Genomic DNA, 24,253 nt, shown 5'->3' on the forward strand with positions numbered 1-24,253 from the left:
TCTCCTCCAGACAGACTTGCTGTGATAAGAAAACCTTCACTTCACTCGGTCAACATCAATATTTGTATCATTCAGTGTCTCTTATCCTCTATTTTGTTACTGACAGCTCCTTTATAATTGTCAATTCTTCCTTTTTTCTACAACATAAACAACATTTGATTTCTACCTGCTAATACTGAAATGTTAACTCTGTGTCTTCCACTACTGACCTGGTTGGTTGTTCTGAGCATTTTCTGTTTCTGCCTCCCTCAGACTTCTAGCATGTGCATGCATTTTTGTTAGCTTTACAACAGTACATTACATTTTCCAGTAGGCATTGTTCTATCAGGAACCTTTAATGAAATGATTCATGTAACATTTTTTCCCGTCCATTTTGATATACAAGCTTCACTGGTTCCATCTTTACATGGAATTTCAGTCAGATAGCACATGGGTAGTTTAGCATAAAACCTGTATAAGTGTTCTTAGGATTTCATCTCACTGCTCATTCCCAGTTTATATATTAATTTTCATTTGTTAGACTATGCTGTAAAAGATGGGACCAAAGATTAATAATGTAATATTAATTTGATCTGATAATTGACATAAATGATTTAAACTCCAAGAGACTTCAAACTCTAAGTCATGTTCACGTATCCTTTTAATTTTCAGTTGCTGAAGAGAGAATTGTCAAATTTAGTTCCTTATATCCTTCCCATTTTGTAGTCTGATTTATTAAATATTTGTAAACAATAGAGTTATTTTCCCCTTAACAACTTACTTTGAGAATGTTTGATGGTTTTCAGTTTGAGCCCAAAGGACTAGTTGTTTCAATCCCTTTGATAAGCAAATTCTAACTCGGGTCATAGCACAGAGATCTTGAAGTGGGGTTTGCTGGGTGGCAGATCCATCCGAGGGATCATCAGGTTGATCCCCCCCCCCCCCCCCCGCCTTGGATGTTTCATCAATGTATGTCCACTACATCTCCAGAGGGCTTAACAGAGTGACGGTAACCCAGGTGCATCCCCTTCACATCTGGCCACCCATGGGTCATTTTAGGACCCAGCTGCTGTTATTCCTCTTCATCCAAAGTCAGTGGATGCTTCACTCGGCTACCTCTAAGAGTTCTTATATAGTTTGCCGCTGGCCCTGGCCTCGGACTCCCAATCCTTTCAGCAACCTGACCGTGGAAGTAGCTACAAATCCTCTGTAGCCAACCTCTACTGGGAAAATCTGCACCTTCTATTCACACTACTTAGCATCTGTGGCCAGCTCATGCGCCTTGCAGGCTGCATCTCTCCAGGGCACTGTGAGCTCTTGAGATTACTACAGCCTTCAAACTGCTGGACCACAAGACCAAATCTGGTCTGAGGATGATAGTGGCCACCTTCGGGGGAAATAATAGCCTTTTGTCAAGGTCAACAGCTATGCTCCAGTCTCATGAACAGGCGCCAGTATGCCTGACACCAACCATGTCAATGAGGGTGGCACTGACTGTCCTTGCCAGACACGCAGAGGTGGTTCTTCCAGTCATATGGGGCTTAGAGATGTTATTCAGCCTTTGCATCTCCACATTGGATACCAAGCATCTAAGGACCTGGTATCCATGTGCATTTTCCGTGAGTGAGGCTTACTTTGATGAGAGGATGATGTGCTCAAAGTTTGCTGCTCACTGGTTCAGATTTTTGGGAATTGGGAGAACATCATAAACAGCTCTTATAAGGAAGCTAATCTTTCTTCCTTCCATTTGCCATGTCTTTCCAGCTGAATTTTCTTCTCAATATTTTCCCACCTTGTCCACTGTCCTTGAGACACGGCTCTCGCATACCTCATCTGATTTAGATTAGATTCAACTTTATTGTCATTGTGCTGAGTACAGCTACAAAGCCAGTGAAATGCAGTTAGCATCTGACCAGAAATGTAAAGAATAGTGTTATTTACAAAATAAAACGTGCTACAGCACACAAATATAGAAGTACTGAGATAGTACAATACGGATGCAATACTGCTTAGCGCTGTGATGTGATGTTCAACAGGGAGCCTCAGGGAAGAAGCTCTTCCTGTGCCTGCTGGTGTGGGAGCGGAGGCTCCTGTAGTGCTTACCAGATGGGTGGAGAGTAAAAAGTCCATGGTTAGGGTGAGATGCGTCCTTGATAATGCTTTTCGCCCTGCCCAGGCAGCATTCATGGTAGATGTTCTCAGTGGTGGGCAGTTGGGTGCCGATAATCTGCTGGGCAGTTTTCACCACATCTGGAGTGCTTTGTGGTCCGATACGGGACAATTGTTATACCACACTGAGATGCAGTTGGTGAGTATGCTCTCAGTGGTACAGTGGTAAAAGTCCATCAGTATCATGGGACAGAGGTGAGCTTACTTGATGCTTCGCAGGAAATAAAGGCGCTATTGCGCCTTTTTGATCAGGATGAAGGAGTTCAGGGATCAGGTGAGATGTCCTCCTGTCACTGTACTTTCTCCACCACCATAACTTCGCCTTTGCTCTTGTGTTGTCGCCTTTTGCCAAATGGGTCTATTTGAGCCTGTGCCAAGTTCCTTCTTCCGGATTACACTTGGCCCACCATGTCTGCAAACCTGAATGCGCATTTGCCTGTTTTACTGACTCTGCTGGACAACATTTTCTCCCTGTTAAGGTCCTGGGTGCAGTATCCTGGACAATACTGTAGCAAAATTCCGAGAGAGTCATGGCACCCCGCGGGGCTGTGTGCTGAGCCCTATGCTCAACACACTCTTCACACGTGACTGCACCCCCATCTACACCTCCAACTCCACAATTAAATTTGTGGATGATACCACAGTGGTTGGCCTGATCTCCGACGAGGATCAAACAGCCTACTGGCTTGAGGTGGATCATCTGACAGAGTGGTGTAAGGACAACGACCTCGTCCTTAACACTCCTAAAACAAAAAAGATGATTGACTTCAGGAGATCAAAGGACAGAGTACACAACCTCCTCCATATACATGGAGAGGTAGTGGAAGGTGTGGAAAACCTAAAGTTCCTTGGAGTTATGTTGTCAAAACAGCTGACATGGACCACCAACACCTCGCTGCTTGTAAAAAAAGGCACAACAAAGACTCTTCTTCCTCAGAAAGCTGAAACAGGCCAAGCTCCTACAAAAGCTGTTGCTTAACTTATACAGAAGCACAATTGAAACCATCCTGACCAACAGCACCACAGTGTGGTATGCCAGCTGGTGAGCGATAAGACCTGCATCGCGTGGTGAAGGCGGCCAAGCAAATTGTCAGGATGGAGCTCCCAGGACTGGACACCATCTATTCCAGCAGACTCAGGAGGAAAGCAATCAGCATAACCAGAAACACCACACACCCCAGCCTTTCCCTGTTTGACCCACTGCCGTCCAGCAAAAGGTTCAGGACACTAAAAGCCAGAACAAATAGACTGAGGAACAGTTTCTATCCCAGAGCTGTGGCCTCCATCACCCCACTGCCACAGAACAATGACTGAAACTGTCAACACACACATGGACTCACAAGGACTCAAATACTTGCACCAACAGCACCTTGTGCATTACTGTGATACTCTGGTGCTGCTGCAACTTATTTTCTGCTACTTGTCTATTTAATACTGTTTTTCTATTACTGTCTTGTTTGTATCTACCGTTTTATTTAATTACCTGAGAGAAAGCCAAACAGTTTCATTGTACCTATGCATAATGACAATAAAGTCCCCTCCCCTCCCCTCCCCCACACTTGAACCCTTCAGTCAGCCCTGTGACTGGCAACTCCAGAGCTCCCTTGCCATACAGCTAGATGTTACTTAGCGATCTTGATAGGCCAGTCCACTTCCTAATGAAGTTACTAACAGTCCTCTCCAGCTTTTCAACATGAGTGATGGGAACTTCCTACAGAATCAGTGGCCACCGCACCCCAGGGAGCAATCCAAACTGAAGGCCCCAGAGCTTGAGGTTTCCTGGCAGCAAGATCTTATTGATGGCTTTAAGCCCTTTTATGATTTCTTCTCTCAGTAGTTTCACTTGATTTATATCATTGAAGTTTGGGCTGTGCTGGCAACTTTGTCTTAGTTATTAACCCCATTCCAAATCCTTCAGCTCTGTAGTTGCCCAACTTCTCAATTCTCTTCTCACTGTGTCCTTTAGACCACTGAGGAGTCTGAAACCGTTGCCTGCTCGTTCTTGTTGCAGGTTTTCTGCCATTTCACACATGGCTTTTTCACGTGCAGCAGCTTTTCTGCTGGCTGACCTTGTTTTTCCTGTGAGCAGTGGTCTTCAGTACTAAAAGTGCTCTTCTGAGACTGATGTTCTGCGAGACTTTGGGGTTCCATCCTGCCATTGAACCTCATTTGATTTGCTCGCCCTTTCCCTCAAGAAATACTGTTCGATGCAAGGTCCCAGTCTTGTCTCCTTCAAGCACTTCATCTTGCCCTGGTGTATCAAGCCCCTTGCTGATGTTGCTTCAGACCAGCCACAGGTCCAACTCGTACAGTTCTTGGCTCTTATTGGTGCAGAAGGGAGAGTGAAATAAAAATTGATAAATTGTTCTTTATGTTTGTGATAAGTAAAGAAAACAAAAGAATTTAACAGTCCAGAATCATGACTTAGAGCTGTAGTGAAATCAAGTCCAAGCAATAGCAGTAGCTGAATCTAATTGAGGGAACTTGCGCTTTTTTGTGTAGCATGTAGGGGCCAAATACCAAGTTTTGCACTAAAGCTCTTCAAGTTAGCACTTAATGTTTAATCATTCAGATGGTTTTAGAATTAAATTGAAAGCTTCAATTTCCTATTCGTTGCTTCATGTGGAACGTACAGCTTATGACTGACACTTTAAGATGTGGTTTTACTTGTTTTTTAATTCTGCAGTTTGTATGGAGATTGTCATGTGAAAGTGTATTAAAATTGTAACTGCAGTCCTGTCCCTCTGCAGGTCCAAGCCCCAGCTCCAGAACTTCCTGAAGTATCTTTACCAATTAAAACCACAGCATTGCCAATCTTCAACTTTGGCTCTCCTGCACCACCATCACCAGTAAAACCAGCAGTAGCAAAACCTCTTCCTAACAAGGTAGAATGATTTTGCATGTTGCTTTTTTTGTTGTTGTTGCTTGTTTTCACAAATAACCATTGCAGATGATGCAGATCATACATAATTTATGGTATTACATCTCATGATTGCTTTTGCTTTTTTTTGTTCAATTCCCTTGACATTTTCTAATTTCAGTAATGTTATATTTAAACTGCAAAATACCTTATTTCTCTTGCCATTAGGATCAAAGATTATCAATTTTGTAATGTCTTGAAGAGATTCCATCTTGTGTAATGACATTAATTAGTAGTATAACAGTTAGAAATTCTCCAGGGAAAAGTCTTAATGCAGACTGTGATTTGCAGTTTGAGAAGAATACCAATTCATTTGGAAATTAGAGTTTTAAAGTTGTTAAGCTAACTATGTAAAGATGAATTGGTTTGGTAGAAGGTGAATTAGCTTGAGAAATGCAAATGATGGTAAGCATTTAGTGAAATATTTAAACATTCTCCCTTAATTCATATTTCATTATGAAATTAAAAATTAAAAGGAACCTAGTGTTGCCAAAATGAATAATAGCTAAGCAGCAGTTCAGCTCTTCATCAATCTTTTGTGTTATTTTTAAATCAAAAAAAATTAAGAAGGGAAAAGCTCAGTTTCTAATACTTATGCTTTTTTACTCTGCATTGAATGGCTTTCTAGGGCTGATTCAGAATACAGGGAAGAGTAGAAATATATTTGAGTCCGATGGAGAATGTGGCATAGGAATTGTTATTGGGAACAAGTTCCTTTTTTTTTGGAGAAAAAGTTGCAATTGTCGTAACTGATAATTTGAGATGCAAGTTGCTGTACATGTGGCTACAGCATGTTTAGTTTTCTAGAAGGTCTTATAGTTGTTATCAAGTAAAGAGTTTATATAATGTAAGGGTTTACAACGTTGTTGCCAAACTGGATTGTTTAAAAAGAAAAAGAAATTCTTAATTTCAGATTTCATTGTAATTTTTGTTTTAAGTTTGAAGCCAATCAGATTAAATAGGATGTAACAACAGAGATAGAAAACTGGGAAGGTGACAGGAAACATTGAAATTTCAGATTAAAATGAGTTTTTGGGATTAAGGTAGTCACTAGAAATGTGTTTGAGTAATGTGGATACTATCAGCCATAATCGTAAGGTGTAATGGAATTTGAGGCTTTTTGTGACCCAGTCCTATTTTCTATTTTGTATATATTTCTATTCATCAAAACGGTTGACTTTGACATTCAATTTATTTTGTGTATGTAAGTAACTTTGAATAAACAGTTGACGTTTCAGGCCTGGTCCCTTCATCAGACCCTTCATTGAGTCCTAATGAAGGGTCTCGGCCCAAAACTTTGATTGTTTATTCATTTCCATAGATGCTGTCTGACCTGCTGAGTTCCTCCAACATTTTGTGTGTGTGTGTGTGTGTGTGTGTGTGTTGCTGTGGATTTCCAGAATCTGCAGAATCTCTTTTGTTGCAAACATTTATTTGACTGTGGATTTCTAAAACAAATGTAAAAATAAAGCTTGCATGCAAGAGGGAATATGCAATCTTAATATTTCATGTAATTCATTCTGATTGGGTAATTATGAAGTTCTTGTTACTTTCTGTGGAGAAAAATTATTGGGCATTTGTAATGGATCAGTTGCCATTGTCTCACACAAGATGGTGGAGAAGATCAGCCTAGAAACTGATTTACATGTATTTGAATGTTATTTTCATTTATAGGCAGTTATATCCAGTCCAAACAGTGTTGCCTTTACCTTTTCTACACCAAATATAAAAGCAACAGAAGCAAATCTGCAACCTGTTTCAGTATCTGTAAGTAATTTTGTTGAGCTGAAATCTTTATAAACTATCATAATTTGAGATACCATTAATTCAATTTCTGCAATTTGGAGTAATTTGTACTATTGTAAAATGACAATAGTATCTGCTCATGTTATCTGCACATAACTATCCTATTCTCTTTCCACTTCTTGCTCATCATCAAAGACTGGATTTACCTTCAGTGAACCGATTGACAAATCAGTTCCATTTGTTGTAACTGCTAGACCTTCCATTAATGCAGGTAAACACGATTTTACAATATATCAATCAGTCAAATATTAGCTCTCAAGTTGACAGTGTCAGTGATTAAAATTCTTCATGCACTCCTTAAGCAAAATGCACCTCATCGCCTTCTGTTTCAACACCACCAAACAAGAGAAAAGATGAACAGTGTGATGGGCCATTAAAACCTGCTAAAGTTCTGAAGCAAGGCAGTGTTCTGGACATCTTAAAGCATCCTGGTAAGTACTCTTTTGAAAAGATAATTTAAAATCATGTTATTTCTCTCCTGAGTAAATACTCCTATTTTAGGCCTTGCTTGATCATATGCATGAGAACTAACATATAATTCATTGTAACTAATTTTGAGTTCTTTTAACATGTAACAAATCAATATGGGTAATTTAAAACTATAGTTGAAAATGTTGGGTGCAATCAGCAAGTCAAATGGTGTCCTGGGGAAAGAAAGAGCTGACATTGGAGATAAAAAAAAACAAATTGAAACATTACAGCCACACATGAAAGGGGTATGTTTAAAAACAAAAGGATTAACTGAAACTTTTGAATTTCAGAAGTTCAAAAGTTTGAACTGAGTATGAGGTATTGTTCCTGGGTATCACTGGAATGATGACCAGGAAGTTAGAGTAGGATGAAGCATTAAAACAGAGGACAACTGGATAAGTTTTATGGACTGAATAAAGTGTTCTATAGAGTGGTAACCCAACTGCCTTTGTTTTCCACTGCATGGAGACCATACCATAAACATTGAATGCAACACACTAAAATCGAAAGAAGTGCAAATTAAGTGGGACTTTAATCAGCTGGGCTATTCAGGTTCCTGGAATGTGGGTGTGGCAGGATAGGTTGGCAACGCTGGTTCTCCCACTAACATTGCCCCTTTGCCTGGATAGTTATTCCTTCCCGTTCTGTCCCTGGTCTAGTTTTCCCAGTAGTTCACACACTTTGCCTTCCTATTGTGCAGATCTTCAGAGTTCACTATTTACACACCCCAGCAGTAAACAATCGCTAGCTTGGCTAATCAAAACAATCCATTCAGTTAACGTGCTCTACTTATAATTTATAACTCATAAAAGTAAGGATTCTTGACACACCCACAGGCATTCCAAACCATTTCATTTATTTTCACTGTCACCATTACGTCGGTTTTTAGGCAGCAGATCAGCTCCCATCACACACATTACCTCTCGTCTAAACACAGCACACTTCCTGGTTGACGTCATTGGCTCCAAAAGACCCAAGGGACAGTTTGGGAAGTCCTAAAATAATGCCTGTGTTAGTGGGAGTAGGTACACCGCACACAACGCAGGCAACACCGCTGGTGGGGGAGCATTATTTGTTTACGTTCATCTGAGCATGTGGGTACTGATCTATGGGTGTGACTAAAACATTTGTTGTGTAATGTTAGAATAAGTTACAAAGTTTCACTTGGGCATCTGAAATAATTATAATCTGGTCACGTGATTATCTCTGTCCCCGCCCCAAACAGCAGTATTTCCTGGTTCTTCTAGGCCAGGTTTAAGCAGATTTAAACCCTCAGTCTGGCTTTGTTATTGGGTTTGGAGTTTGAAGTTGACCTTGGTGAATGGTGGTTTATTTATATTGAAAAGTTAAAGACAAAGTGTGTTGTGAAGAAAGCCTCTGTATCTAAATTTTTGTATTTTTTAAAAGATTGTCTACTTGTAAATATTTTTCTTTACAACTTTTGGGCAGCTTTTGCACTTTTTCCACCTGGCATTAATTAAAACCCCTTGCACTAACGTGCTGTTGTGGCTTACCATCTGGTTTTTTATTCAACTGGTAACCCTCATTGGGCACACTTACCCACACCTGATAGTCAGGTGTAACAGATGGTGAAGCTGAAAAGGGGTGAAGATATTAAAGAGCTGGGCTGTACCCACAGATGTCCAGAGTAAAGCCAGATGCGCCAGGGATGGAGTCTCATGAGGACGGATGGTTGGACAGATTGGAATCCGGGAAAGAGTACGTGGCCCAAGATGCATGGCCCAAGACACGTCGGGGCCCTTCTGAGGAGCCGGGGAAGTCGAATGTGTTAGCTCTTCTAGGCCAATTCGTATCTGCACAGCAGGCCCAGGCAGAAAAATTTCTGCAGGAGTTACGAAAGCCACAGACCAACCTGAACAGAGCCCCACCACCAGAGACAAGTATTAACCTGGGAGCACCCACTGCATCAGGACCTCCAAGGTTCATAGCATGTCCAGTCTCCTCAGATAGCAGAAACCCAAGAGTGCTGCTTCCACCACCATCACCCTGGCGCTCTCTGTCATCTAGGCCTCCATGTGTGCAGGACCAGCCCTCACAGCCACCACAGGTACCTTCCCAGCGACTGGTGCTTGCGCCTGAGTCAAGATGTGGAGACGTTGCCTACTGGTCAGAACCCAAGATGCCAGTCTTCCAAGAGGGAAACGATATCGAGAAATACCTCCTGGGGTTCGAATGGCTGGCTAAGACATGGGGGTGGCCCATGGAGGAGTGGGCGTGTCGACTCGTCCCTTTCCTGACTGGTAGAGCATTGGAAGCCTACTCAACAATGGACGAGGAAAGGTCCAGCTGTTACCCTGACCTGAAGGAGGTGCTCCTGGCAAAATTTAACATATCGCCAGAGACCTATCGACTGAGGTTCCGAGGGAGGTCTGTGCCAGCTGGAGAGTCACCAAAGGAGACCTACCACCGGCTGAAAGAACTCTACTGGCGCTGGGTAAGGCCAGAGGTCCATAGCAAGGAAGAGATAGGGGAGTTCATCATCCTCGAGCAGCTGCTGCAGGTCTTGCCGGGGGATGTTCGTACCTGGGTCCAAAAACACAAACCCTCTAATGGACTGGTCGTGGCGCAGCTAGCCCAGCAGTACATCAACGCCCAGAGAGGAGCACCCCCATCATCTCCTGCTAAGTCACGGGAATGGCAACCACTTGGAGGTAACCCTGGTCCACAAATCAGAGACACATGAGACAATGCAAAAAATCTAAACCTCCCCTAACTCGCTATTACTGCCAATGAGTTGATCACAAATCTTCTGTTTGCTCTTTTTTTAAAAAAAACCTAAGCTGTCCAGCTATTATGTCCCAAGGGAGGGGGGATGTCTCATTGCGAGATGCAGGGGTAGCTGTTAATCTTGCAAGGGCCGAGAACTAAGTATATTCAGTTGAAGTACCAGTCTCGGGGAATGGGCAGAGGTTGCATACTCTTTTTGATACAGGAAGACCTTGGCCAGAACAGAATTTGTATCACTTCATCTTTTCGATTATTGCAAATATGCAATGATTCAATGTGTACATGGGGATGTTAAAAGGTATCCTTCTGCTGATGTTACTCTTGGGGTGGCTGACAATCTATACCTACTGCAGAAGGGCGCGGTTGATGACTTGCCTAAAGATGTGATAATTGGTTGAGATTTACCAGTCCTAGTAGATTTGGGTAACGTTGACTCCACTGCAGTCTTGTCTGGCCCTATGTTGATACAGTCCCAAACCAAAACTGGGGTGGAGCCACTGCCAGCAGTGGCTGACAGCCAAATTGGGGGGGGGGGGGGTAAGAAAAGGCCATATAAATCACATCAGAAACACTGCCTGAAGAAAGCAGAGGGTACACCTGACCATCCACCTAACATCACAAACCTCACCACAGATCAGTGGTGGCTCCCCACAAACATAACTGCCCAACTGTCTCTGGCTCCTCTGTGTACTCGGGTGAAGGGGGAGGACGACAAGGGTTCCTTTAGCTGTAAAGATAGCTATCTGCTAGAAAATGACATCTCGTATCTAGCAGGCACCCCTGACAACAGATTGTTAGTACCCACCAGTTGCAGGGCTCCTGTTTTACATCTTGCTCACACCATCCCCAGAGCCGGCTGTTTGGTCAGCAAAAACCTACCTGAGAGTAAGGCACAGATTCTCCTGGCCATCTGTGTATGCTGATGTCCAGCAATATAGTACTTCCTTCCCTGAGTGCCAAAAGACTCGCCACATCCAACACACTGACAGCCCCACTGCTGCCTTTGCCCATCAGAACTACCCCATTCAAACGGATTGCTGTGGACATTGAAGGCCCTCTAGAGAAAAGCAGCTCTGGTTTCCATCTTCTTTTGGTCATTTGCAACTATGCTACCCAGTTCCCTGAGACCTTCCCTCTGTGTTCCATTACCACCGTTAAAATCATTGTAGCCCTAGTACAACTTCTCTTGTGTGGGTTTCCCTGAAGAAATTTTAACTGACCAAGGCACCAATTTCACTTCATGCCTCGTGTCTCAATTACATCATCAACTGGGTATTTCAGGAATCTGTACCACACCCAAACTGACGGCCTTGTCGAAAGGTTTAATAAAACCCTCAAGAACAGGCATCGACCGGCTTCTCCCCGTTTGAGCTCCTGTGTGGGTGGGCTGTCCAGGGACCCCTCGATTTGCTCCGCCACTAGTGGGAGGGACAAGTCCCAAGGCAGCACAGGTAAGGGCATTGTCTCCTATGTCTTACAAATGAGGGATCACCTGGAGGTCTACAGAGAGGAGGCTCGGTGCAAACTGAAGAACCTAGCAGAACCAGAAGAGTTAGTATGACCAATAGACACAGCAGTATGAGTTCACCCTTGGTCAGAAGGTCCTTCTGCTACTTCCCACCTCCACCAACAAACTTTTGGCCATGTGGTAGGGGCCTTTTGAAGTCCTGAGGAAGCAAGGTCCAGACAACTATGAAGTGTTCCATCTGGGGAAAGGAAAGGCTTCTCATACAGGGGAAAGAGGATGAAGAACAGGTGGTGTTTTACCTTAGTCAGAAGATGCTCCCACAGGAAGCAAGATATTCCACTGTTGAGAAGGAAGCTCTTGCCATAAAATGGGCCTTGGGAAGACTGGTATTACGTGCTAGACAGATAATTCATTCTAGAGACCGACCACAATGAATGCATCATGAGATGGTACCTGACTCTACAACCATTCCATTTCAACATCCGTCATAAGGCAGGGCAGCACAATGTCATGGCAGACTATCTTTCCTGATTGCCCACCTTGTACAATTCAGAGGAGGTAGTGGGTAATTTGACAGAACAGGTTGGCAATGCTAATTCCCCGCTAATCTTGCCCCTTTGCCTGGTTAGTCACTCATCCCTGGTCTAGTTAACTAGCTGGGCTGTTCAGGTTCCTGGAATGTGGGTGTGACATGATAGGTTGGCAACGCTGATTCTCCCGCTAACATTGCCCTTTTGCCGTGTTAGTTACTTCTCCCCGTTCTGTCCCTGGTCTAGTTTTCCCAGTAGTTCACACACTTAGCCTTCCCATTCTGCAGTCCTTGGGAGAATATTTACACACCCCAACAGCAAAACAATCACTAGCTTGGCTAATCAAAACAACTCCTTCAGTTAACATGCTCTGGTTTATAGCTCATAAAAATAAGGATTCTTGACACACCCACAGGCATTCCAAACAGATTCATTTACTTTCCCTCACACTGTTACATTGGTTTGTAGACAGCAGAACAGCTCCCATCGCATACATTACCTCTCATGTAAACACAGCACACTTCCTGGCTGCCATCGTGGCTCCAAAAGAATGAGGGACAGTTTGGGGCATCCTAAAATAATGCCTGGGTTAGTGGGAGCAGGCACACCACACACAATGCAGGCAACACCACTGGTGGTGAAGTGTTTTTCTTTTTATAATCATCCGAGCATGTGGCTACTGATCTGTGGGTTTGACTAAAGCATTTGTTGTGGAATAAAACTGTAGGATGTTAGAATCCCTTTTTAAAATATTCCAATTCTGCATCTGAGATTATTATGGTCTGGTCACGTGATTATCTCCGTCCCCACCCCAGACAGCAGTATTTCCTGGTTCTTCTAGGCCAGGTTTAAGCAGATTTAAACCCTCAGTCTGGCTTTGCTAGAGAGGTGTGGAGTTTGAAGCTGATGGTTGGTGAATGGTGGTTTATTTATATTGAAAAGTTAAAGACAAAGTATGTTGTGGAAGAGCCTCTATATTTGTAAATTTTTGTATTTTTAAAAGTTTGTCTACTTGTAAATATTTTTCTTCACAACTTTTGGGCAGCTTTTGCACTACTTCCACCTGGCACTAAATAAAACCCCTTGCACTAATGTGTTGTTGTGGCTTTCCAACTGAGACCCTCATTGGGCACGCTTACCCACACCTGATAGTGAGGTGTGACAGTGGGAAGAAAAGAGGTAAAATGGAAGGTGTGGCATCATATGTTCTTGCATGGGACAGTGTATTGAGTGAAAGTGAATGATGGTGGAGATTTTATTTGTCTTCACAACTTTTGGTTCAATTTATTATCAAAGTATGTATGCAGAATACAACTCTTGAGACTTGCTTTCTCCAGGTAGCTATAAAGGACAGAAAACCATAGAAGTAGTTGAAAGAAAGGCATCAATCCCACCCACCCGCCGCACAAGAAGAAAAACAAAAACTCACGAACCCTAAACCCACCATCCCCTCCCTCACACAAAAACTTAACAGATCACCCATATGGAGAAACAACAACAAGAATATCAAACCCCAAGTCCCCAGCCAGCCAATACTGCCCACATGAGTGGATTGGGGAATCACAGAGGGAATGCTTTCTTCAGAATATTGAAAGAGGAAAGAGATACAGATGTTTGATGAAAAAGTAAAGGTTGTAGAAATTATGGATAATCTGTTCAATGTGGAGGCTGATTGGGTGAATCATTAAAGTGGAGAGTATTTTTTTTAATTCTGTTACCACTTGACCTGAATCCCCCAGTGTTTTCAGTTTGTTTTGGATTTCTGGCATCTGTGGGTTTTAAATTCCATCTTTGGTACTTGCTAAATAACTTTGCTATTTGATAATGACATCCAAATGCAGCACTAAACTACTGTGCTGCGTTGTGTTTCCATAATGTATAACTATGAAAGTGAAAAGGATAAAAGCTGATTGCTCAGGTAAAGGGGCATTTACATATTATCTTACAACAATATTCCAGTATTGCTTCTGTTTTTAACCTTTTCTTTAATTCTAATAAGTGTGTGTGTATACATTTGTGAAGCAACATGTTTTGGAGGATTTGGAAAATTCTGACTTCAGTTGTAAATTTGAATTGTGTTTGGGCAAGTGGTATTAAGATACGTGCGGTACCTCCTAACTATGTAATGTTGGCAATATTGTGAACAAACGTCTTACTAATTTTTTGTTCTCTATTCCAAGAATTTACTTCGCCTTCGCCTCCGCCTTCTACTCAAAGTGCTGTCAATTCCTTGATCAGTACACCAGTTACTGTGAAATCTATACCATTAACTACTGGAAAAAATGAAAACTCCAGCACACTTGGATTTGGAGATAAGTTCAAACCAGTTGAAGGTTCATGGCAGTGTGGTTCCTGCTTATTACAAAACAAAAGTACAGATAGAAAATGCATTGCTTGTCAGACTGCTAATTCATCACCTCCCATAGAGACTAATATTGAGTCAGCCAACAGGAACAAAGCTTCTGTAGAGACTCCTTTGGGTTTTGGAGAGAAATTCAAGCCTTCAGTGGATAGCTGGAACTGTGATTGCTGTTTCATTCAAAATAATTCAGAAGCTGTCAAATGTATAGCTTGTGAAAAACCAAAACCTGCAACTGCAATTAAATCTGCGCTGACTTTGCCTATGACAACTGAAAGAACAAGAACAGAGACTGACTCTTCCAGCAGTACCTCTAAGGCACTAGCAGATCAGTTTAAGAAACCTGAAGGAGTTTGGGATTGTGCCAGTTGCTTTGTACGAAACAAGGCTGAGGACAGCAAGTGTGTGGCCTGTCAGAATGCTAAGCCAGGTATGTGATGATTTTTTTTAATATAAATTATTCACAGTATGTACAGGGCTATCAAAGCTTCAATTGGTGCATCAGAAAGTAGTAACGGACTGCTTTTGGATTGCTGTTGTCCTTTGATGCAAGAAATTCCAGGATTTATTCCAATGGTCAAAGAAGATTGGTGTCCATTCAAAATAGGCTGCTGTGTGAATTATCCACTATAGGCCTCACGAGCTTGCAATTAAAGGTGCAAGAAGTAAAGCAATTACTCTCGAGCCTGGTGTGGTATTCATGATGATCGAGTCATCAGCTCCAGTTCCCTATTTCATTCACTGGCATTTTTTATTCAAAGCTTTGTATATTGCTGTATCTTAATACGCCAACATGCTCATGACTACTTATTCTACCTCATAGTGGTCCTTGTAGTTGTCTACCTGCACTATACTTTCTCTACTATATTCTGCAGGTTTTTTTTCCCATTTGTATTACCTCCACATGCTTATGTATAGAATGATCTGTCTGAATGGCATGCAAGCAAAAACCTTTCATTATATAAGACCATAAGGCATAGAATTTTTAATGCCATGACAATGAAGAAATACCAAACTCTGCCTTAACTACACCCAACGACCTGTCCTCTGCAGCTGCCTGTGGTACCAAATGCCACAAATTCACCACCCTGTGGCTAAAGAAATTTCTCCGCATCTCTGTTTTAAATGGACTCTCCTCTATCCTAAGGTTGTGCCCTCTTGTCTTTGACTCCCCAATCATGGAAAACGTCCTTTCTACATCTGCTCTGTCTAGGCCTTTCAACATTCGAAAGGTTACAATCATCCTTCTAAATTCCAGTGAGTGCAGACCCAGAACTATCAAACATTCCTTGTATGATCACCCTTTCATTCTGGAATCATCCTTGTGAACCTCCTCTGAATCCTCTCCAATGCCATCACATCTTTTCTCAGATGTGGAGCCCAAAACTGTTCACAATACTCAAGGTAAGGTCTCACCAGTTCCTTATAAAGTCTCAGCATCACACCTCTGCTCTTGAATTCTAGACCTCTTGAAATGAATGATAATATTGCATTTGCCTTTCTCACTACTGACCCTACCTGCAAGTTAACCTTTAGGGTGTTTTGTACAAGGGCACTCAAGTCCATTTGCATCTCAGATGTGTGGATTTTCTCCCCATTTAGAAAATAATCTGCACATTTATTTCTTTTACAGAAGTGCATGACCATGCATTTTCCAACATTGTATTTCATTTGCCACTTTCTTACCCATTCTCCTAATTTATTTAAGTCCTTCTGTGTAGCCTACCTGTTTCTTCAATACTACCTGCCCCTCCACCAATATTCACATCATCTGCAAACTTGGCAACAAAGCCATCTATTCCATCATCTAAATAATTGATATACTGTATAAAAAGTGGTCCCAACACCGACCCCTACAGAGCACCACTACTCACTGGCAGCCAACCAGAATAGGATTCTTTTATTCCCACTAGCTGCCTCCTACCAATCAGCCAATGTTCTAACCATGTTAGTAACTTTCCTGTAATACCATGCGCTCTTAACTGGGTAAGCAGCCTCACGTGTAGCACCTTATCAAAAGCCTTCTGCAAGTCCAAATATACAAGATCCACTGCATCCCCTGTATCTTTTCAAAGAATTCCAACAGGTTCATCAGGCAAGATTTTTCCTTTAAGGAAACCATGCTAGCTTTGTCCTATCTTGTACTGTGTCACCAAGTACTCCATAGCCTCATCCTTAAATCTTCCAAATCACTGAGGCTAGGCTAACTGGGCTATAATTTTCTTTCTTCTGCCTTCCTCCCTTCTTAAAAAGTGGAGTGACATTTGCAATCTCGTAGTCCTCTGGCACCATGCCAGTGCTCAGTGATTTTTGAAAGATCATTACTAATGCCTCCAGAATCACTACGGCTACCTCTTTCAGAACCTTGTATATCTTGGCTGTGTGCCAATAATAAGCCAATTAGCAGCTACTATTCATACATAGAGCATTGGTGTAGAAAATATCCAAGATTCTGATTTGACTGAGTGAATTTTTCTTGATCTGTATCCTGAATTCCCTTACTCTGAGATTTTAACCCAAATTCTCCATTTGGGGTAAGCCCCCGCTACTCTATCTTCACTATTTTACACGGTTAATTATTTGATATTACAGAGAATATTGTTTTATTCAGTCTCTCCTTGCACAGCAGAGCTCTCGATCCAGTGATCAACTTGATGAATAATCTTACTGTATCAATTCAGCAGGAATAACTGCTTCCCTGCTAACGGAGATGCAAACCACTATATTTATGGTTAGGGTTTACGAAGCTATGAAAATAATTTTAATACTTTCTCCCATGATCAACATCATTCCATTGTTTACCTTAAATTTTCACTTCACCTATACCTTTTTTTTTTGAAGAAAGTAGCAATTTTTACACATCTCCAATTTATTTCCTGCCTTCCACCTTGCAAGATCAAATATAAGATCATAAAACCTAGGAGCAGAACTAGGTCATTGGGCCCATCAAGTTTTCTCTGCCATTCGTTTTAAACTGTTCAACTCCACTCCCCTGCCTTCTCCCTGTAACCTTTGATACCCTCACTGTTAAAGAACCTGTCAACCTCTACTTTAAATATACTCAGTGACTTGGCCTCCAGAGCCATCTGTGGCAGTGAATTCCACAGATTCACCACCCTCTGGCTAAAGAAATATTTCCTCATTTCTATTCTAAAGGGAGATCCCTCAGTTCTGAGTCTCTGGCTGTCCAGTTCCAGACTCCCTCACTATTAGAGATATTCTTAAAAAAAAATCCACTTTATCTAGGCCTTTCAATATTTGAAAGGGTTCAATGAGAAAGCTTTTAAACCCCCAGTGAGTGCAGACCCAGAGTAACCAAATGCTCCTCATATGTTAACCCTTTTCATTCCCAAGGTCATTCTCGTGAACTTCCTCTGGACCCTCTCCAATGTCATTACATCCTTTCTTAGATAAGGGGCCCAAAATCGCTCACAATACTCCAAGTACAGTCTGGCCAATGCCTTATAAAGCCTCAGCATTACATCCTTGCTTTAATATTCTAGTCCTTTCAAAATTAATACTAACATTGCATTTGCTTTCCTTACAACAGACTCAACCTGCAAGTTAATCTTCAGGGAATCCTGCATTAGTATTAAGTTCCTTTGCACCTTCAATTTCTGAATTTGCTCCCCTTTAGGTAATAGTCTACACCTTTGTTCTTTCTGTCAAAGTGCATGGCCTTGTACTTCCCTACCCTGCCTTCCATCTGCCACCTCCTTGCCCATTGTTATAATCTTTCCAAATCCTTCTGCTGACTCTGTTTCCTCAACACTTAGAAAGGTAGATTGTAGAAGCTATCTAACATCTTAATAATATTCTTATCATTATCAAAAATACTCTATCACGATCTTAGAAATGGTAAGCCCTGGTTCTTGTATATTCACTAACTTTGCATATTATCTATAACTGGGACAAAAATAACACTAGCAATGCATGAAGTTTGAAACAAAATTAGAAAATGCTGGAAACACAAGACAGGACAACGTGGAGATGGAAAGAGTGACCTTTCATTACAATAAGCAGAAGTTGATAAATGGGCTAGTTTTTAAGTTTCAGGTGAGCATTAGAATGAAATATTGTCATAAAGTGCAGACCAAGAGAAACTTAATGACAGCATTTCTATTGGTGCTGGCTGAAAATGGAAATACCCAGCAGGCATATCCATAATTCTTTTTCATTCCCATGTTTGGCATGTTACATGTTTTCAGAATGTTCAATATTATTTACAAACCCACAATCCAATCTTTGTGTGCAGTCTTTTCCCTTCTTACACATTTTCTGATAACTCAAATATACAGTAGCAGCAGTTCAACGGATTATCTAGCCTGATATCTATATCTCAGAAAATTCAAATAGATGGGTCAAACACTGATTTCTTTTCCCAAAGTGTCTAGACTTGCTTAAAACTGATCAATCATGTCATTTCTCCCCTTTTCACTGCCCCCACAGTTAGCTTTTACCAGGTCCCTAATTACATATTACTGATAAAACCACTTGTTCCATCTTTCTCCTTTATATTGATTTTCAACAATCTCTACAGGAAACCATTGCCCCTTATTTTCCAATGAACTTGTTCCTTTCCTCTGGAGGCAAGCACAAAAAAAACATAATATATCTGTTGTATTTTTGGTTCTCAATATAATTTTTTCTTTGTTTTCACTAATGTCTTCATGTACATGTAAAATCTCATTTCATTTTTATTATTGAGTTAATTAAATGCGGCTTGTGTGAAAATGACAATGGTCATTTTAATTTTCAACTGTAGGATTTCATTTCCCAAATAGTAATTGCAAACAAATGTAAAACATAATAACAAAAACTCTTGAGTTGTGTTACTGATGGTGCTGTGGCAACCTTTAGGGTATCCAGCTCGACTGCTTTGAGGCAGTATCAACCACATTCATATGTGTCTGAATTGCATAGAAGCAAGGCATTTTTGGGTGAGAGATTTTCTTCCCTGAAAGATATTTGTACTGTTTGATGTAATTATGATAAACGTTACAAGTCACATTTACAGATATTGACTTCTAATTTTTAGATTTCAATTCTATTCATAGTCTGATTTATTTGTTTGCCAGCTGTGCATAGTTTATGAATAGTAAATTGCTTCATCTACCACTACCCTCCATCTTCTTGCCCTTCCCCCTCTCAAAGTATATTCTGCAAGAAATATTTTTCACTGAAGATATTAGTGAATTCTTTCTTATGAACTTTGCTTCTAGGTGTTGCTGCCAGTGTTCCTACTTCAGTACCAGCAGGAGGAATTCTGGGATTTGCTGACAAATTTAAGAAGCCAGCAGGGTCCTGGGATTGTGAAGCTTGCTTTGTTCAGAACTCAGCAAATGTAAATAAATGTATAGCTTGTCAGTCTGAGAAACCAGGCAACAAGACTGAATCAAAAGGTACTAACAATATTATTTATTGCTGTATCGAACAGAATGCTGTCTAATTTCGATATGCAGTATACAGAAGGTAGTTTGTAAGATCTGGCATTTCAAATTGCTAGAAACATACTGTTGATTTTCTGATTTTCTTTTAATGTAGGGAATTAATGTTTCACATGACATCCCAAAGCAATTTACAATAATGAAGTAGTTTTTAAAATATTACTATTGCAATGAAGGAATCTAGCCACAAATTTTGAATTACAAATTTGCACGGGTACCAACAGAATAACGTTTTATTTTACTTTTCGTGGTTGAGGGTTGCATATTGGCCAGGTCACCAAGGATGATTTTTCTGCTTTTTGAAAATCCCCTACTATATATCCATGGAAGAGGCCAGAGTTTCCCAAATACCTTTTGTACCAAGTAGCATTTGTCTAATTTTTATGCTCAAGACTCATGCAAGATTTACCATGCAACTTGCTGGCTTAGAGGTAGGAGTGTCGCCTAAGCCACGCCTTTTCAGTAGGTGTGGTCTGATTCTAACCCTATTAATGGCTCTGCAAGTAAATATTGTAATTCAGTTTGTTATGCAATGTTGGCTGTACAGCTGAGTAGTTGAAACCTCTTGACAGTTCACAAAATAAGCAAGTTACAAAATAAACATGGTACTTAAATTTAAAGTGCTCTGGTCTTTTTTCTTGAGGTATGCTAACCTGAAATATTCTGATTGATTTTGTTTAAAGTTTTTGCAATTGTTTGTTTCATTGGCCTGGACTTTACAATCTGTGCCACTTGCTGATGAAGATGCCAATAATCTTTTGCATTTAAATCCCTTACTTCCAGCTTCTTTCGGTTAAGACTTATGGGTTTTTTTTTGATGTGTAAACATATTATAGCTTAGGTAGTAGGCAATATACCTTTTTATAAATACGGCTCTGTGGTGATAAAAGTTCTGATCAACTTTTCTATATATCGTAAGGTTGGCTTGGAGTTGGGTAGTGGGAGGGTGGGGTGGTAACTATACCATTCTACTATGGGTGTTTTTCCTTAACTGTTATGAACTGTACATTTGATATGTTTGTTTTGCACTGTATAAACCTTTTTTACTGTTTTTGTTGCATTGTAGAAACCTATTAAAAAATTAATAAAAAAGATGCCAATTAAAAGCTGTTAATCACTATTTTGACATTTGTCTTTGAGAAGTTAGTTTATTTAATTGTTTTACCATTTCCCCGTATCTCATGAATTTTCCCATTTTATATTGTGCTCTTCTACTCTTCATTAATCATTTTATTTTTACGTATTTTAAACTCCATTTGGAGTCCACAATTTTTCTCTGTAAATTTGCTTACACTTTTATTTTTTGCTCTCTTAATTCTTTGTTCTTTTCAAAACTTGAACTGATCCCAGTCCTTGGGTTTGCCAGTCTGACAATTTTATAACTCCTCTTTAGATGTAGTCCCATCCTTGACAACTTTTATTCGCTATGTTTGGTTGCTTTTTCTTTTGTATTTTTACACAGGGAAGAAATACATAATGGTTGTAGTTCCTGTATTTGTACCTATCCACTGTTAAGCCTTTTAATGAGGCTTACTGACCTGCTGTAGCTGACTTCTTTAATTCATAATTTGTGCATATTGGAGGTATGCAGATTTATTCTAGCTACTTTTTACCTTGCAAAATATGTCTCTGAGGAAATGTATAGACGGTTACATTTCCATGGTGTGCGATGTTGCTTAAACTTAAAATATTAGTATTAAAATAATATATTCTTCATTGATTTAAGTGTACAACTTAATGTATTACTTATTTTGCATGCAGAGCCTGACTCGTCTGCAGTACCAGCAGTTACTTCGACATTCGTATTTGGCATCCAGTCCTTGACAACAGACTCTTTGCAAAGTAACAATGATGCAACAAGATTTAAGTTTGGAAATCAGGGTGGTTTTAAATTTGGTACATCTGATTCTAGTTCATCAACTAGTGCCTTTGGAGGACTTAAGTTTGAGGCCATTGAAGGCTTCAAGTTTGGAGTTAATTCTACAGAGAAAGGACCAGATGGAAACAAAGAGAATAATTCTAAAACAGCTTCTGGCTATAGCTTTAACTTTGGCAGCCAGATCTCAGCTTCATTTTCAACTGCTACTAAGTTTGGTGTCTCAGATACCAGTCAGCAAAATCCAAAAAGTGGTGGTGTATTTGGGGGTTTTAAGTTCGGAACAGCTGATAAATCTGGAGATAAGAGTACACCAGGTGGTTTTAAGTTTGGGACCGAGGAGAAGAAAGAAGTCTCAACAGTACCATTTGAGCTTGATAAAACAGAAGACAGAAAGGATGGGGGAATCGAGAGTCGGGCTATGTTTGGCAAGACAGTTGAAAAAGAACCTGTAGTTGCTTCAACTTCTGTGTTTGGGAAACCAGATGAAAAACAGGACTCTTTAAGTTCTGTTCCATTTACGTTTGGTACAAAGGATGTTGAGACGCAACCACAGTCTGAACCTTCTTTAAAAAATCCTGAGCAAACCAAAGAATCAGCATTGTCATCTGATATTTCAAAAGCAGAAGCCAAATCTGGATTTCCTTTCAATGTGGTTAAGTCAGCTGAGAAACCAGAGGTGACAGAGCCTGTGCAACAAAGATCTGTGTTTGGGACTACAGTGAATACTTCAGGTAAGAAATAAATTCAATATTAAAATGGAAAAACTAGATAACATAGTAATCTTAAGAATACTCCATAGCAATTTGCAGTTTGCTGCACTTTTAATGTTTATAGCTTGATGGCTGTACTACTGAATTGGTAAACATGAGGCCTGAACTATTGATCCTGGGTAAAATTATTCCATTACAGATTGGAATTTAAATTCAGGTAGTTAAATAAATTTGAATAAAAACTAATAGCAACAATCAATTCCAGTTGTTGTTAACCCGTGTGAATCACTTGTACCCTTTTGCTTCTTGTAACAAGTCTGGTCAGCATGACTATACACCCACATCTAAATGGTTGGTAGCTCTAAGTCAAATCATTGGGCAAATGAACTTTGGTCTTGCTAGCAATTTTCAAATTTCTTATTTTTTTTAAGTAGGTCACTATTGGGAAACATCAGCTAACTCGTATCTAACCAAATCCCACCATTTGAAATAAGGACCACTTAATCTAATATTTGGAACAATAACAGCTTAAAAGATAATATTGACTAAGTCATTCCTGAATGGTATCCCTGCTGCCATGTGACTGGGAAATAGAGCATCAGTAAGCTTATATTCAGAATTCTGAAATGGGTCTAGAAACCATTGCCAGTTGACTCCAGTAAGAATGAGTACTATGTCCTGCTTGGTTTATCTTTCTCCCCTCCCCAACATTCATTTTTAAAATATTATTAATCAAAATGTATGGCTTGTTAAATAATTATATATTCTGCTTCCATTGATTCAAATAGCAATTTGTTTTATTTCAATGGGTGTGATGACATTGGCCAAATTCCTAGATGAACAGTTGGAGCTCTGGACCATTGGTCCAACAATAGGAATTTGACCTCTGTCATAGCAACAGGGAAATTTAAATTCAAGCAATTAAATAAATCCTGAAATTAGAGAGAAGGCTGGTAAATCTCTTGTAGAAATTCAACCTCTCTGACATTCCATCAAAAACCTGCAAATGTTGGAAACCTGAAATGAAAGCAGAATGTGCTGGAAAAGCCTCAGCAGGTCAGGCAGCATAAATGTTACGAGAAATAGAGTTATTATCAGTGCTGGGAAAGTGGAAAGCAAAGTAGTTTTAAATTGCATAGTGGGTTGCAGGTAAACAAATTTTATTATTCAGTCTCCTAGGACTTCAATATGCAGGTTGTTTGGAAAAATTAGTTTGGCGCTGTATCCAAGAGAGTCAATTTCTTGAATGCCTACGAGATGGTTTTTAGAGCAGCTCGTGGTTGAGCCCATTAGAGGGATCAGCTATCCTGGATAGGGTGTTGTGCAATGAACTGTAATTGGTTCGGGAGCTTAAAGAAAGGAACCCTTAGGGGCAAGTGATCATCATATGTTACAATTAGCCCTACAATATGAGAAGGAGTAGCTAAAGTTAGATGCGTCAGATGTGTCTGTTAGATTGTCAGTAAAGGGGATTACAAAGGCATGAGAAAGGAGCTGGCCAAAATTGATTGGAAAGGAACACTAGCAGGGTTGATGTCTGAGCAGTAATGGCTGGAATTTCTAGAAGCTATTTAGAAGGTGTAACATTCTAAAGAAGACATCCTAATGGCAGGATGACGCAACCATTGACGAGAAGTCAAAGCCAAAAAGAGGGCATATAATAGAGCAAAATTAGTGAAAAGTTATAAGATTGGGAAGCCCTTTAAAAATCAACAGAAGGCAACTAAAAAAGTAATAAAGAAGGAAAAGATGGAATACGAAGGTAAG

General features: G+C 40.4%; 1 protein-coding gene across 3 annotated transcripts in view; it reads left to right on the plus strand.

Annotated features, from left to right (window-relative positions):
* nup153 (nucleoporin 153) overlaps positions 1-24,253 on the plus strand; it is a 76,101-nt gene that overhangs the window by 30,151 nt on the left and 21,697 nt on the right. For 2 of the 3 annotated variants that reach the window (XM_063069898.1, XM_063069899.1), the window contains exons 12-18: positions 4,899-5,033; positions 6,743-6,835; positions 7,010-7,085; positions 7,177-7,305; positions 14,272-14,880; positions 19,673-19,852; positions 21,659-22,507. In XM_063069898.1, the coding sequence (XP_062925968.1) occupies positions 4,899-5,033; positions 6,743-6,835; positions 7,010-7,085; positions 7,177-7,305; positions 14,272-14,880; positions 19,673-19,852; positions 21,659-22,507 (2,071 nt within the window). Of the gene's footprint in view, positions 1-4,898; positions 5,034-6,742; positions 6,836-7,009; positions 7,086-7,176; positions 7,306-8,339; positions 10,018-14,271; positions 14,881-19,672; positions 19,853-21,658; positions 22,508-24,253 lie in introns of those variants that run through there. The other variant, XM_063069900.1, reaches the window with a different exon arrangement.

The sequence above is a fragment of the Mobula hypostoma genome, chromosome 17, assembly GCF_963921235.1.
Source record: "Mobula hypostoma chromosome 17, sMobHyp1.1, whole genome shotgun sequence".
NCBI lineage: Eukaryota > Metazoa > Chordata > Chondrichthyes > Myliobatiformes > Myliobatidae > Mobula > Mobula hypostoma.